General features: G+C 36.4%; 1 protein-coding gene across 3 annotated transcripts in view; it reads left to right on the top strand.

The window, feature by feature from the left end:
• The window catches only part of DTL (denticleless E3 ubiquitin protein ligase homolog), a 68,198-nt gene that overhangs the window by 28,318 nt on the left and 23,604 nt on the right, over positions 1 to 16,276 (top strand). For 2 of the 3 annotated variants that reach the window (XM_030813047.1, XM_030813046.1), the window contains 6 exons: positions 640 to 713; positions 2,043 to 2,146; positions 2,419 to 2,523; positions 6,242 to 6,354; positions 12,310 to 12,399; positions 14,747 to 14,882. In XM_030813047.1, the coding sequence (XP_030668907.1) occupies positions 640 to 713; positions 2,043 to 2,146; positions 2,419 to 2,523; positions 6,242 to 6,354; positions 12,310 to 12,399; positions 14,747 to 14,882 (622 nt within the window). The remainder of the gene's footprint in view (positions 1 to 639; positions 714 to 2,042; positions 2,147 to 2,418; positions 2,524 to 6,241; positions 6,355 to 12,309; positions 12,400 to 14,746; positions 14,883 to 16,276) is intronic. The other variant, XM_030813048.1, reaches the window with a different exon arrangement.

Here is a 16,276-nt window from a genome sequence, read left to right as displayed (position 1 = left end):
GTACAAGTTAATATTTCGGGGGAAGTATGACTGCTAAGACATTAAGACTTAAAACTATACACCATGAACAGGACACAAGCATGAATGGAAGCAGATAGTGGAGGCCATATGAAGTTAAAACGAGTAACATTTCAGACATTTAATCCACTTCTGAGCCAAGATAACTTGTTAAGTAATAGCAATTAGGAGGTATGACTCCACTGGGCCTCTTTTTCAGGGCATGTAATAATCTTTTATTCATAATTCTTTTGATACTCCTATATGATAATCTAGGTAGACAGCAACATTTTACAGATTAAACTGGCACAAGAAAGTTAAATAAGTTTCCTAAGGATACACACAGCATATTAGTAGGACTGAGTCTAAGTAGATGCAGTAGGCTCAGACAAGCAAAATCCTTTAGTCACCAGTTTGTTTTTTGAGTATAAGTTGAAATATTAACACTATATAGTAAAACTTAATGATCGTTGCTAAAATTACCTCTTGGTCAGAATATATATCTGATTGAGATTATTAGAGAAGACTTAATCTAAGTCAGTCTGGGGAGAAAAGTCGTTTTTTAGCACCTTGTTCTCTTGATGGTAAAGATTATGATGCCCAAGATAGAATCTTCTTCTTTTTCTTTTCTTGTGCTATCAGGATTTCCAGCAAAGTGTTACTGTGGTCCTCTTTCAAGACGAGAATACCTTAGTCTCAGCAGGAGCTGTGGATGGGTAAGAGTCTATTTCTTTTTTCTTCCGATGAGATCTTTTTTATGAGCTGTGATGAGGCAGTCACATAGTCTCATTATAATTGAATGTGTGTGCTTTCAATGTCAACATAGCAAGTACCCCAACTGAGAAAAGGAACTATAGATCACACTGGAAAATACATAGTTGAAGGACTCTTGCTGGATAATTAAATGAAAGAATACATGTGTCAGGCTTAGCACATTGTCACATAAGAGCAGTGGTAGCTGCTGTTGCTATCTTAGAAAAGAAGCTGGCTGGGTAGCTTGCTTGCCTTATGCAATATTATTTGGTCACTAATTCTCATTTTGAAGAGTAAAATTTCTGTTACTTTGGGTTTTGTCTTTTTCAGGTTTAAGAATATCCTAAAAGAAGAAATCTGATTCTGGGGATGTAATTGACATTTCTGGGAGTAATCTAACTAGATTGATGATAGTAAGGTCTAATGACTTTCACATACCTGTCATCCATGATTAGTCTGAATTCTTGGCTTCCAAATAAGTCTGCTCTGTGATGCTTGTTGGTTGGTTGCGTTGTAGAATATAAATTCTTTGCAAATGGAGACTCTTTCTTTTTAAGCTTCCTTCCTATTATATCTCTCAAGGCATCCTTCACTTAAAATTTTAATTTAAAAGATAATGGCTTACCAAACTAGGATTTCCATTTTGTGTTCTGGGCACTAAAACCCTCTGAACCAAATTCTCAGGCAGAAATGAAGGATTATCTGAAGGTTATTAGTTCTGCTTGTGAATGACTGTGAAAGCTTGCTCTGTTTGTTTCCAAGAATACTGTCATTTCATATCAGGTCTGTGTTTTCAAGTTGCCTTCATGCTAGAAGTAGAGGATTAAGACAATTATCTCAATAGATGAAATGAAAAAATACTTTATTTCACAGAACAATTTGTTTAGATTATTTAAGGAGTTATGTATGGAGATATAACCACAGGGATAGAACTTGCTACTTATGATATCAAAGGATATATGCAGAATATTAAAGGCTTAGGAAGTGTTTTTTCTAAAAACAATGGAACAATTACTATCGGCACTCAACCTTCATCCTCTTTCCGTTCCCTTAAACTCCAGTAACCCATCACTGGGTCAAATCACATCTGTTTCCGTTCTGTCAGAATTACAAGCCTGATATTGGAGACAACAGTATAAGATACTTTAATTTGTTTCCCAATGAAGTATCCTTACTGTACCTAGTTAATGTGCCAGAGGAGTTAGATTAAAAGTCATTTCACATTTAATGTAATTGAAGTTGTTTGGGGTTGGAAGAAGGTCTACAAAATATTTATTTGCCTTGGTTTTTAGGATAATCAAAGTATGGGATTTACGTAAGAATTATACTGCTTATCGACAAGAACCCATAGCATCCAAGTCTTTCCTGTACCCAGGTAGCAGCACTCGAAAACTTGGTAAGCCTTTGTATAGGTCTTTTGGGGGAGATACGAGTTTTTATTTAAAAAAAAAAAAAAAGGCTAGTTTCCAGTAACATTGATATGAAAAATTCTAATACGTGAAGTTCAAAAGATAAAAACTCAGAAGAATGTTTTTGGTTTGTGTATATTTTGGGGACAAAGAATTCTGATGATGATTCTTATGAAATGATCTATTTTTGTCTTTACATTTTAACCTCAGACCTACTCACCATCATCAGGACATGCTAACTTAAGTTTCCTTTTTCTAGGATATTCAAGTCTGATTTTGGATTCCACTGGCTCTACTTTATTTGCTAATTGCACAGATGATAACATCTACATGTTTAATATGACTGGGTTGAAGACTTCTCCAGGTAAGATATTAGTCATTCAAATTATCTTACCAGGAAACCATTATGGGCTTTTTTTGGTAATGATAATTTAATGGGTTTTCTTCTAAACTGAACTTATTAAGCCATATGAGGACTTTAGCATCTTTGATTACATCCAGTGATAATTTCATAAGTGTACATTCCTTGTGATGATTTCATAAGTAAGCTGAATCATGCTTTACATGGTGACTTAATTTTATTTTAATAGAAAGTATCTCCTGAAATTATGCCCTTTGGCCTGTATTTAGAATTCTATCAATTTTTGATTTAATAAGCTGTGGAGTAGATAAAGTACTTCTGCTCAGCTTTTGTCCTCTTTAGGGGCTGCTGGTTAAAATTAGGGGGCTGAATTTCTCAGACCCCCAAAATAGTTTCAGCCTACCTCAGCCTTCTCCTTAATGTTAGAGGGCCTTTTATTTCTAGATGTTTTCCCCAGCCTCACCTTTTTTTTTCCTCAAAACTTTAAAAATTGATACTTAAAACTAATAAATAAATGATAGTTTTAAAAAGAAAACCCAAGTTTCTCAAGCATGCTTTCCTCTTTTTTTTAATCCTCTCCCCTCCCTCTTCCAAATCACCAGCCTCAGGCTTGCTTTAAGAGAGTTATTTGGGTTACGTTATTTTTAAGAACATCAATTTCTTAAGCAACATCTTAGTAGCCTGGTTATTCCTCATCTATAGATCTTTCAAAAACACTTTGAATTCCATAACCAATCCTCAGAGTTACCCAGTTTCCACTAAAGTGAAATGTGCTGATAAACAAGAAATCTCAAGTACAGAACTTGTTTTATTTATATATATATATGAATTTTTTTTTTTTTTCGAGACGGGGTTTCACTCTGTTGCCCAGGCTGGAGTGCAGTAGTTCAATCTCGGCTCACTGCAACCTTCGCCTCCTGGGTTCAAGCAATTCTCCTGCCTCAGCCTCCCAAGTAGCTGGGATTTCAGGTACCCACTACCACACCTGGCTAATTTCTGTATTTTTAGTAAAGGCAGGGTTTCACCTTGTTGGTCAGGCTAGTCTCGAACTCCTGACCTCATGATCCGCCCACCTCAGCCTCCCAAAGTGCTGGTATCACAGGCGTGAGCCACCATGCCCGGCCCAGAACTTGTCATTTTAGCTGAGATGTTACAGAAGTTTCCAAAGATCACCCCAAGCAATCTTATTAGGACTTTAGTATCGGTGGCAGCATCATAGTCCGCATTTCTGATGCTTTACACTGGGTCTGGTTTTCTCTAAACAGGAGCAATAGTATTTAGAAAAGGGAAGAGGTGTTTCTTTTTTTTTTTTTTGAGACGGAGTCTTTCTCTGTCCCCCAGGCTGGAGTGCAGTGGCACAATCTCGGCTCACTGCAAGCTCCGCCTCCCGGGTTCACGCCATTCTCCTGCCTCAGCCTCCCGAGTAGCTGGGACTACAGGCGCCCACCAACACGCCCGGCTAATTTTTTGTATTTTTAGTAGAGACGGGGTTTCACCATGTTAGCCAGGATGGTCTCGATCTCCTGACCTCGTGATCCGCCCGCCTCGGCCTCCCAAAGTGCTGGGATTACAGGCTTGAGCCACCGCGCCCGGCCGAAGAGGTGTTTCTTTTGCTATTTTCCTTAATGGAATCTGAGCTTGGAGAACTGCTAATTTAGTTAGTCAAATAAAATAGACTTTTCAGCATCTTTCCTTGAAAGATAAAGCCTAATCCTGATTATATTATCAGATGTACAAGAGCTCTTTCTATATAATTTTTGCTACAGTGTGGCACTGAAAAGGTCCTTGAGTTTAGTGTCCTGCTGTCCAACACTTCACTAATAATTTAGTAAACCTTTTCTGTGCTTCTATTTAATTTCATTTGTTCAGATGGATAGATAGGTAGATAGATTAATAGATCGATTTGTTCCTTAAAAATTGCATGGCAGCCAGACATGGTGGCTCACACCTATAAACCCGAGCCGAGGCTGGCAGATCACTTGAGCACAGGAGTTCGAGACCAGCCTGGGCAACATGGTGAAACCCCATCTTGACAAAAAGATTAAGCTTGACAAAAAAATTAGCTGGATGTGGTGGCATGCATCTGTAGTCCTGCTACTTGGAAGGCTGAGGTAGGAGGATTGTTTGAGCCTGGGAGGTTTGAGTCTTCAGTGAGCCATGATCTTGCCACTACACTCCAGCCTGGGTGACAGAGTAAGACCCTGTCTCAAAAAAAAAAAAAAAAAAAAAAAAACTGAATGACAGCCTTGTGTGTGTGTGTGTGTGTGTGTGTGTCTGTAACGTCTTGTAATTACTTGTCCTTTTCAAAACTTCTGAATCGATCTTGGATTCGATACTTGATCTACCATGCTTTGTATTATGGTGTTTATATGTTCATAAGGATGACTTTGAAGTACTTTAAGAGCCCAGATCACCAAAGCAAGATTAAATTGAGCTCATTAAAGCCAACATACATTTTAGGAGGATTTTCAGCAAGGTTTAAACATTTACAGTGCATATCATACCAGCCTTTCTTAGACCAGCAGAGGGCAATAAATACTTACAGGTGTAGTGGGAAATTCAGGCTAGAGTTTTCCATTCATAGTTGAGAGTTGAGGAAGATTAAAAATTACAGTTTTAGAACGATGTTCAGAATAAAGGAGCTTGTTTATTTTGCAATGATAATAGGTGATACAAACTGATTCATATCCTGCCTCACTTTCACAGTAAAAATGTCTGATGTGAGGAGTATTTGCTATGTCTGCATAGCTTTTTCCTTTAAAGCTATAAATACAAAGTTCTTTTCCAGCTTTATTCTAGAAAATGGAAGAGATTCCTGTGAGCACTTATGGAAAGCTGTTAAGTCCCCTACTAATACTTTTCTCTCTGGAGTGTGATTGTTTTTTCCTGCCTAAAGGTATCCTTAAATTCTCCAATAATTGAGATTTTTCTCTTGTATTTCCTAGTAGTGTTCTGATGTCAGACGCCTCAGGTTTTGACCTTCTTAGGATAGAAGAACCTGTCAAGAACATATGCTAGATTGGGTTACCTGGCCTTTTGCCATTGAGAGTAAGAAGGCTAAACCTAATCTAGTGCCTTACATATAAACATAGTTTACCCCACTAGCTCTTCCACCATTCAGTCTACTTAAAGTGCTGGATTAAAATGATTTTCACATCCCAGATAAGCTATTAGTAAGTTTTAACCAGAACTCAAATGATTCTTTTCACTGATTTTTTTTTCCTTTTCATGGAACAAATGTTTGAGGATCTACTCTGTTCAAAGCACTATAAAGTCTAGTGAGGAAAAAGTAAGATACAAAATTTATCCTCAAGAGGCCTGAAGTCTAAGGGGAAATTAGGTGAATATATTATGCAGTGGAAAAAATCCTACCCTGGGCTGGAGAGAGAGAGTCTTATAAAGGCATTTTACTGCAAGTTGGACATTGGCTGGATTCTTTTTTTAAGGAATGTTTTCCATCAAATTTTTTTCTCTTGATATCGCCATTTGCATACCAAGTACTCAGACTGAGTTCATGAGGTTGGATCTAATATAAAGCTTCCTTCTAGGGTTTCGTTTTTCTGCCAATGTCCAGTTCCCTTGTATTTGATGGATAAAGCTAGATCATCTGCTTTAATAGGCAATACAGTGATAAAACTTGTTAGAATATATATGCTGTCTATACCCATTTGACCACTAGAAATAACAAGAGCCAAGTAATTTGGTTTTTTTCCTCTGGCAGTGGCTACTTTCAATGGACACCAGAACTCTACCTTTTATGTAAAATCCAGCCTTAGTCCAGATGACCAGTTTTTAGTCAGTGGCTCAAGTGATGAAGCTGCCTACATATGGAAGGTAAGTTGCTAAACTTCACCCACAAGTGTTAGACTGAAGTATTCTTGCAAATATTTGTTCTGTCCAATATGAGGTAAGTTTAATGTAACCACATGCTATACTATTCCTGCATCAGATATTTAGTAAAGGTTGCTCTTGGCTCTTAATATAGCTGAAACCTTACTCTGCTACAGAATGTATGACACTTTCAGGGCCATAGCTTGTCAGAAATTGACAATTCGTATCCTCTGTTTCACAAATTATTATGGAAATTGAGAATTCAGAGAGTGGTAAGAACCTTAACTACTTTGTCCTGCATCCTGGAAAACATGCTGTACTGAGTTTCTGCCCTATGTTTTCAAACTCTCGTTCAGAATACAGTATTTTGATCCCTAGGATCCTGTGCTTGAATCATCCATGGAGCCTTGCACAAAACAGAAACTCAAAAATATTTTTATGATTAATTTATTCTTTATTCTCTCCTTACAAGTAGCTGATCTTCAGGCCACTAAAGTAGATATGGCTGCTTTATCAGATTTTTATATATTTAATAGCATTATTTACTAATCTTTTTTTTTTTTTTTGAGATGGAGTCTTGCTCTGTCGCCCAGGCTGGAGTGCAGTGGCACGATCTCGGCTCACTGCAAGCTCCGCCTCCCAGGTTCATGCCATTCTCCTGCCTCAGCCTCCTGAGTAACTGGGACTACAGGTGCCCACCACCACGCCCGGCTAATTTTTTTTGTATTTTTAGTAGAGACGGGGTTTCACCATGTTAGCCAGGATGGTCTCGATCTCCTGACCTCGTGATCTGCCCAACTCGGCCTCCCAAAGTGCTGGGATTACAGGCGTGAGCCACCATGCCTGGCCAATAATCTTTTAAATAATTTTTTTAATAACAGTAATTCTAAAGTGTCTACTGTAAGCTAAGAAATTTAAAGCTGTCCGTTTGAAGTCCAGTGGAGAAAATAAAAATGTTACACAACAGGTAGCACTTGCTTATTACTGAAAAATGTCTCTTGAAGGAATAATTAATTATGGAAATGTTCTGGGAATTCAGAGAATGATCATTAAGGCATTGTTTACCCATGACTAAGAATTAGTTATCTTCTAGATTTCCCTGTAACGTCATAAATGTCTTTCACATTGGTGAATTGAATGATTAGAGTTCACATATTTTGGGTTTTAAAGTCATAACGTCTAAAACTTCATAGATCCCATAGTTCTGATAGTATCAAATCCCTTCTCAAGAGAAAGTTATATCATTCTTTATCCTGCCAAGCTCTAGAAAGTAATATTGCTAATTTTTTTTAGGACGGGTAAAACCTGTTTAGTATGAAGCATAATTCTTCAGCTTAATTTCCTCCAATCCTGAGGGAAGTACAAAAAAAAAGTGATTTCTATATAACTGGAGTTGCGAAAATGCAACACTACTTTATTAAAATTTTAGTAACAATATCCTAAATAGTCTACAGGGTAGAGATATTGCTCTGTCCAAGATGCTTCTATGTTGGGCCTGCCTTTTTCTACAAGCACATTTCTTTCCTTTGTTGTATTTTTAAATGCCTATAAAGTATATACTTGACTCCATCACAAGATGGAGTTTCCTCTTTATAATATTCTTCTTTCTTGAGATTTTAACTTTAACAATGTTATGTCGCTGGCACTAATGCTGTGTCTTATATTTAAAATTTTCAGTTTCAAATTTGGTCTTAATGCTTATTTTGCTACCTTTTTCCTTTCTTCTTTGCTCACTGTCTTGCCTATGTTTCCTTCTCCACTTTCGCTCCCAACTTAACTAGAGGATTTTATTCCTACCACAGGTCTGTATCTTTTAAAGTTTGTTTCTTGTTAAAAAAAAAAAAAAAATTTTTTTCAAACATCACAAAAAGCATATAAAGAATAATTCAAAAAATACTTATGTATTGATCATTCTTTTTAAATTATTCTTAATAAGTTTTAATTATATGTACATAATTATGTATACAATTACATGTGTGTTGTATAGTTTCTTGATACAGTTTTTAAATTCTTAATAAATTTTTAAATTATATATATACATAATTATGTGTACAATTATATATTATGTGTATGTGTGTAAAGTTTTCTTGACAATTCTTAAAGTTCCTTCCTCTTCTCTAGCGCAAAGGCCTTTTTAAAATTTTGTTTCGGGGAATGAAGGTTGTGGGAATACTTCCTGCCTTTAAAGATACACACTAAATATAGTTGGCCGTTGTTTCTAAGCCATTTTCAGACAACCAATCAGTGGCTACCACATACATGGGTTACCCTTTTTTAATTCCTAGGCTGGGTCACATGTCAGTGTTGAATGACGTGGTTCAGACGTGATGTTCTTCTGCCTGTCCACACATAACTTGGTGTACAGGCTCTGATATTTGAGATCCTGGCAAGCTTGCACCTCCTAAATTTGAATTTGCCTAGTGAGGTGGCTCAGTTTCTCTTTTCCATGATTAAAAAAAGGAGGAGTGGTATTTTAAGAGCAATTCCATTCAAGCTGAGTATCCAGGCTGTTAGATTGCTCTTCTACGTGTTCAAAAAGTCAGAATTCTCTTAAGTATTGGAATTTTGCCTATGCTAGAAAGCCAAAAGCCCATGGGCACAAGAAAACAAAATAGAAGGGAGTTTTGTATCTTAAGACAGAAGAGAATGGCCTTTTAATCCTCACTACTGCCCAGCAAAGGGGAAATATAGTGTATTCGGACTGATATTGAGGTCCAAGACTTAAAAAGATTTAATATTATACCTTTTCTTTTTAATTTCCTATTGTCCCACCCCTACCCCATCCTCTTTTCTCTGGTTTGTTTCTGATATAGCCACTGAATAGCATCGAAGTGGTTATAAATAAACTGATTTGGCATAGTCATTCTACCACTGACTGGTGAAACGTTGAGCCTGACACTTTAGGAAGTGTAAATGATCTCATGGCAGAAATAAAGATTAGACTTGGTTTCCAACTGGGCAGAGAAGAGATTTTGTGAGGAAAAGTGCTGATATTCTTCATATGTTTCAGTACACAAAATAACTTTATGACATCTGTAGGTTAGAGCCATTTACTTCTAGAGGTACCTTCTAGTTCTAGGAGATTTAACTTTGGGATTCCTTGTGCCTTGAATTAAAGTCTTTATTTTACAAAAAGTAGAATATGTAAGAGAGGACAGTCTTCTGTGTCTGAGCATCTCCAAAATGCATGGATATAAATGTCTGTTAGACTTAATAGTCTCCTTCCTACTTAAAAGGGAAAGGAAGCTTTAAAAAATTGAGTTACATAATTATGATAATGTTCTTATAATAATGTAGGGACAATAAATAAAAATTTATTTGAATAAAAATGAAGGATTTAAAAGCCACTTGAATCTCATTAGAAGAAATGAATCTTTCTTAAAGTAGTCATACTATACCCTAGGATAGTCCTAAACTATCAAAGCATAAAAGTTCATAAAAACGTGTTAGACATTAGTTTCTCATTTTAACCCATAACACGCCCTTCCTCCCATTTTTCCTTATTCAGATAGAATTCATATAACATAAAATTCACCATTTTAGTCATTTTAAAGTTTACAATGGAGTAGTTACTATTGTAATCACAGTGTTGTACCAACATCGCCACTATCTAATTCCCAAACATCATCACACCAGAAAAAAACCCGTGTCCTTTAACAGTCACTCTCTAATCCCCTCTTCCTCCCCAACACCTGCTAAACTACATTCTGTCTTTATGGATTTGCTATTCTAGACATTTCATATAAATGGAATCATACAAAATCAGCATTTTGTGTCTGATGTCTTTTACTTAGCATAATATCGAGGTTCATCCATGTTATAGCATGTGTCAGTACTTACTCCTTTTTATGACTGAATAATATGCCACTGTGCGGATAGACCACATTTTGTTTATTCATTCATCAGTTGATAGACATTTGAGTTCTTTCCATTTTTTGACATGAATAAAGCTGCTGTGAACATTTGTGTATAAGTTCTTGTTTAACATAGGTTTTTAATTCTCCTGGGAGTGTAGGAACAGAATTCTACTTCTAAGAATAGAATTGCTGGGTCATATAATGGTTTAACTTTTTGAGGAAACCTTCCCCCCACTTTTAATGCTATGTAAAGTGCCTGGCTTAGACTTTTACTGTCGTCATTGATACCTTGTTATCATATTCCAAAATGTTTTTCTAATGGATCTCTTTCTTTTTTCTCTGAAACCCTATAGAAAAATGCAAAAATGTGTATATATTCTATTGGTGGGGATTTAGGGGTTTTTTTGAAACTTATTTTAATCCTTGGTGTACACATTTAAGTTCTCCTAGGTATTATAACACAAAAACTGAGAAAGGACCAATATCATGAAATTAAAAGCTAGAGGCAATAAGCAGGGTGAATCAATGGAAGAGAATAATGTGTTTCTACCAGGGATGCTCAGTAGGACTTGAGGATTTCCTCTCCCTTCTAATTTGGTGCCACCAGACCTGTTTGGACCTTGGGTGAAGAGAAACTTAATAGACTGGGGCCATCCCAAATGGAGGAGGAAAGGAAAATTTCTGTGACTACTAATAGTTAGAGACGATCTTCAAAGTCTTTTCAAAAATATGTTACCTTGTGAAAGAATGAATTATCTCTGTGCCATTGTAGGAGTAGGCAGTAAGTGAGATTCCTGTAGATGTGGAAAAAGCTTCCTTTCTGATAAATTTTAATTAACTCAGCAAGACAAGTTAGACTCTGCTCTTTGTCTTCTTTTGCTTTTGAATTATTGCATATGTACCATTTAAGCCAAGAGAGGAGTATTAATTATTGAGTTGAATAACCTTATCAATCAGTGTGTCAGATCTCTTAGCTATAATCTGGGGAATCTATTAAGTTTACTTAGTCATTCTCACAAATAATCATTCCAGAGTCACCTCCAGTTTCTTCATACAAATGAGCCATGATTCAGAGCCTCAGGAAAATGAAAAGAGAATAACTTCTCTCAGCCCCAACCTCCTTGCTCTTTTGAAACACACATGCTAATAATAGTTATGTGAGTTTGTACTCCTTATTGTGCTGATTAATTCCCGTGGCCATTTGAAAGAGATTGACATCTCTTGAATGAGTCAGCTGTATGATGCTGTCAAATGTACATAACTGGTGGCATCTGATGATGGAAAAATATGATTCTTAGTCACATGTACAGGACAGTACAATGTGACCCTTCTTTCTGCATTAAAATATATTAAAATGTGAGTGACACTTAACTTGAAAATTCAAAACTTCTCTCAGAAAATTAACTGAAATACAGTTTTAGAGGAGAAAAATGTTTTTCCGGAAAGGATACCAAAGTGCCATGTTAAATATAGTTTATACCCCTTCAGAATGAAGGTTATCCAACTCAAAATGAAGGAGTACAAGTTTGGATTTTGTAAAAGTTAGTGACCAGCTCTGTTGGGACAAGAGGACGGTCTTTTTTTGGAAGGAAGACCATCATCTTGTCCCAAGAGAGCTGGTAGCATGTTTCAGAAATCTTCAGGTTTCACAGTTAATTTAGTGTTCCTAGAAGTAGCTGACTAGGGATCTGAAAATGTCTACGCTGTGTAAAAACAGGACTGAGTTGTCAAGTTGAGTACTTAAGGATGGATACCATCCTTCCAGAAAGTTTACCACCCAAGGAATAAGGGACAATGCCAGTCTTGAATTATATATGGCTAGGTTGTCCTGATATGAAATAAGAACTATCCTGGTGTGTAAGCTCATGTTATTTACTTATTTTGACTGTTTTCATTGTGTTTTCCCAGATCAGTAACAGAAATATTTCATTGCCCATTGGAAATCTTTTTTTTTTTTTTTTTTCCCAAACTATAATTAGGCAGGTCTAGTGGCCTTTGGTAACAGTCCTAAAGCTCTCTAAGACACACTTCTGAATTCAAAGGCCTCTATCTGGGAAATCTAATATTGCTTTGCTGACTTGTTTCTTTTTGACTGGACTAGGTCTCCACACCCTGGCAACCTCCTACTGTGCTCCTGGGTCATTCTCAAGAGGTCACGTCTGTGTGCTGGTGTCCGTCTGACTTCACAAAGGTTTGTAAATGAATCTCTGTAGTTGGTTTAAAATGTAGATCACAGGTTTATAGGTTTTTCTAAGGTTTGAGAATGATACAAATTTTTATGTTGAAGTTGAGATTTTAAAGACCTAAAGGCCATCCAGGATCTATATTCACATTACTCAGGCATATTCTGCTTTTCTCTACCCATACCATAATGGTATTATGCCCTGTGAAATAAGGATAGATTTCTGGTTCCCTAGAATTCTTTCTTTCCTAAAGTAGAATTAAGTTGTTAACTTAATTAAAATTTTCTATTAAAATCTAAGATAAAAATACAATCTAAGGTGAGAACTAGTCTTTTTTACTTTTTAGATATTATCAATGTAGTATATTAAAGGTAACATCTTGACAGCCCAATTTGGGTTTTCACATATGGCTAACAAAATGGTTACTGTGAAGTCTTAACATGTTAGGTTATCTATTGCTAAACTATGTAAGTAGGTCTGAAATGTTTTAGATACTCCAGAAAGAAGACAATATGCCCACCTTTTAATTTTTTTATAGTGACACTTTAAGAAACAAAAAAACCCTAAAATGTAGAAAGGCCAGAAACATTAAAAACTATGTATATATTGGAATTTCATATAATAGTAGCTCAAGTTCCAGTCATTCTCCCAAACCCCATTGCCTCTGGTCTTTTGAGTTATTCTGGGTGCTACAGGAAATCTTATTTCTGTGAAGGTCTCCCCTTTCACGTATGACGTTTTGAGGTTTTGTTGCCTATTGTTCCCATCTGTTTTTTATCTTCCTGAAACTTCTCATGGTCTGGTCTATTTGTGGCATCCCTGCTAGCTTCCAGTATTGATGTGGATTTCTCCTTATTCTTGTTACCATTTCTGTGCTCAACTTGATGGCAGACCTTTTCTTTTTTTTTAAGTCATTACTTTAATCACCCAAAATTACATATTAATGATATTTTTTCCTCTGAGATTCCATGTAATTTCTTTTAACATGGAGTGTTGCATCTTCATGGTACTTACTAAGTTGAATGATTTTCGAATTATTCAGTTAATTATGTTATCTTTTTTCAATTGTCATATATTATCCTTACCCTTATGCATCTCAAACATCATATATTAATTATCCTTATTTCCTGTGCTCAAAGGAAATAATAGCAGGGCTGTTTACCTATACTAATTTATTGGCTACTATTTTAAGTCTTAAAAATAATTTCATCCCAAGCCTAGAATTAGGAAAGTAAAATATGGTTTGTTTTGTTTTTGTGTTTTTAATGTCTGGCATTTGGAATAGGAGAAAGCTGGGTTTAAATTCTAGCTCTTCCATTTCATTGTGGTTACTTTGGGCAAATAACTTTATTCCCATTTTGCATATGAGATTATTTGAGTACAAAGCTTTTAGAGTGTGAGAATTAAATAAGATAAAGAATGTAAACTACCAGACACATAGTAGGTGCTCTGCAAATAACTATTGTTAATAAACTATAGAGGAACTGTGAGATTCCAAACATTTCATATTGAACAGTTAAATATGTGTATCTTCTTTTGGCCTCCCAGTAAGGAAAGGAAAAAGCTGCCAGTCTCTTGGGGGCCAAGACTTAAGAGAACGTGTATTCTTTTTTTCTTTCTCTTTAGTGACTGAAATAGAGAAATTATATAAACAAATGCTGGGGAACAGCTCTGGTACCAGTGGCCATTTGCCACAAGCTCTTCAAGCTGGACTTTCTCTGCCATAAAAGGCTTGGGACCAAGATCGAGAATAGTCAGATATTTTTAAAGGGGCAAAGGTTATTTTTTAACTTCTTTCAGCCTAGTGAACTTGTTTTCCCAGATTGCTCCTTTACCTATCTGAAAAAGAATCTCAAGGAATGGTTTCCTTCTACTTGTCACAGCCTACTAGAGTCAGGGGCCAAGTCTGATCTTGCAAATGGTGCCATTACTTTAGCAATGTGGCACAACATGCAGAATTCAGAAGAAAGTTGTAGAAATTGAATGTTGGTAACATATACTGATGGATCATTTAACAGAAGAGTAAAAAGAGTGTCTTAACTACATATTTTGTATTTATACAGAAGATGATAAAGAGCCAGAACTTTAGATTAGATAAGAAATGACCAGTAACAAAAGACATACTAGTAGAATGTATATGGAGAAGAAACTAAAGAGTCAGCTTTGTTGGAAATCTGGAATGATTACTGAAAGCAAGAAATGGATGTACATGATCTTTAAGATATTATTTTCTATATCCTGTTTATTAGGCAAAATAATTCTCCAGTCACAAGGCCTTAAGACACACCTATTTTTTAATGTATTTTGAATCTTTGATTGAAATTTCTTAATTCCCTTCTTTGTACTCCCTCTTAGATTGCTACCTGTTCTGATGACAATACACTAAAAATCTGGCGCTTGAATAGAGGTTTAGAGGAGAAACCAGGAGGTGATAAACTTTCCACGGTGGGTTGGGCCTCTCAGAAGAAAAAAGAGTCAAGACCTGGCCTAGGTAAGGATATCATATACTTTCCAAGTTTTTTACGGTTTGACTAGTTTAGTCCGACAGTACAGAGTAATAAGCTAGATTTGATCTTGCTTTGGTATGTTTTTAAAGAGAAGCACTATCTTCTTGCCATTCATTCTTTTTGATAAGTATTTCCCAAGCACTACTATGTTTATCATTTACACAAGGTACTACAGTGGTAGATTTATTCAACAAGTATTTCTTGAACACCCAGTATGTGCTGGGCCCTGTTCTTAGTTGCTAGGGATTCAGCAATGAACAAAAGAATAAAAAATCCTGAAGATGTAAATAGAGCTAACATATTAGTGTGAGAGGCAATAAACAAGATAAAAAAGTAAAATGTATACTGTGTCAAATAACAATAAGGGCTTAGGAATAAAGGAAATAGGAAAGGGAGAAGGGCAAGGGTGAAGTATGCTATCAAAATTTTATATTAGGTGACTGGGGGGCCTCAATGAAAAGATGGCATTTGAGTAAAGAAGGTGAAGTAGTAAGCCATATAGATATTTTAAAGAAGAATATCCCAGGCAGATAAAAGTACACAGGCCTAAAGCAGGAGCATGCTTGGCATATTTTCTCTTCCTCAGAGAGGCTAGCATGGCTGGCCCCTAGGGCTGGAGCAGGCAAAGGAAAGGGAGGGAATAGTAGTAGAAAATGAAATTCTGTGAGACTTTGGCTTTTATTTTGATAGACAAAAGTCCACCAGAGGGTTTGGAGCAGAAGAGTATCATAATTTGACTTTTGATCATTCTTGCTCCTGTGTTGAGGATAAATTGTAAGGGGGTCAGGGTAAAAGCAAAAAGCTGCTTTTAAAAAGCCATTGAGATAATCCAGGAAATGATGATGGTGACTTAGACCAGAGTAGTAGCAGAAGCTATGATGAGAAGTCATTCAATTTTGGATATATTTACAAGACAGAGCCAACAGAATATGTTGAGGGGTCAGATGTGGGGCTATATGGGAGAGTTATCAAGGATGACTTCAGAGATTTTGCTTGAGAAGCTAACCTAGATAAATATCCCCGCAGGAAGAGCAAGTTTGGGAGGGAACAGCTGGAGTTCCATTTGGGCATGTTGTTTGATATGATTATTAAACACCCAAATGGACATGTCAGGGAGGCATTTTGATGTTTAATTCTGCAGTTCAGGGTTGAAGTTGCAGATGTGAGGTTCATTATCACACAGGGTGAAGGTAGCTATAGATAGAAAAAAATAGGCCTGGGGTCTTGGGGTACCCCGATGTTTAGAGGTTGAGGAGGTGACAAATACCATTAATGCCTACTGAGCAGCCACAACCAGAGAAGTAAGAGAAAAACTGGGAGAGTGTTACATCCTGGAAGCCAAGTAAATAAGAGGAGAGAGGGATGAATTTGATTTGAT

Source organism: Nomascus leucogenys, chromosome 5 (genome assembly GCF_006542625.1).
Source record: "Nomascus leucogenys isolate Asia chromosome 5, Asia_NLE_v1, whole genome shotgun sequence".
Lineage (NCBI taxonomy): Eukaryota > Metazoa > Chordata > Mammalia > Primates > Hylobatidae > Nomascus > Nomascus leucogenys.
This window is presented reverse-complemented; position numbering and strand designations above follow the sequence as displayed.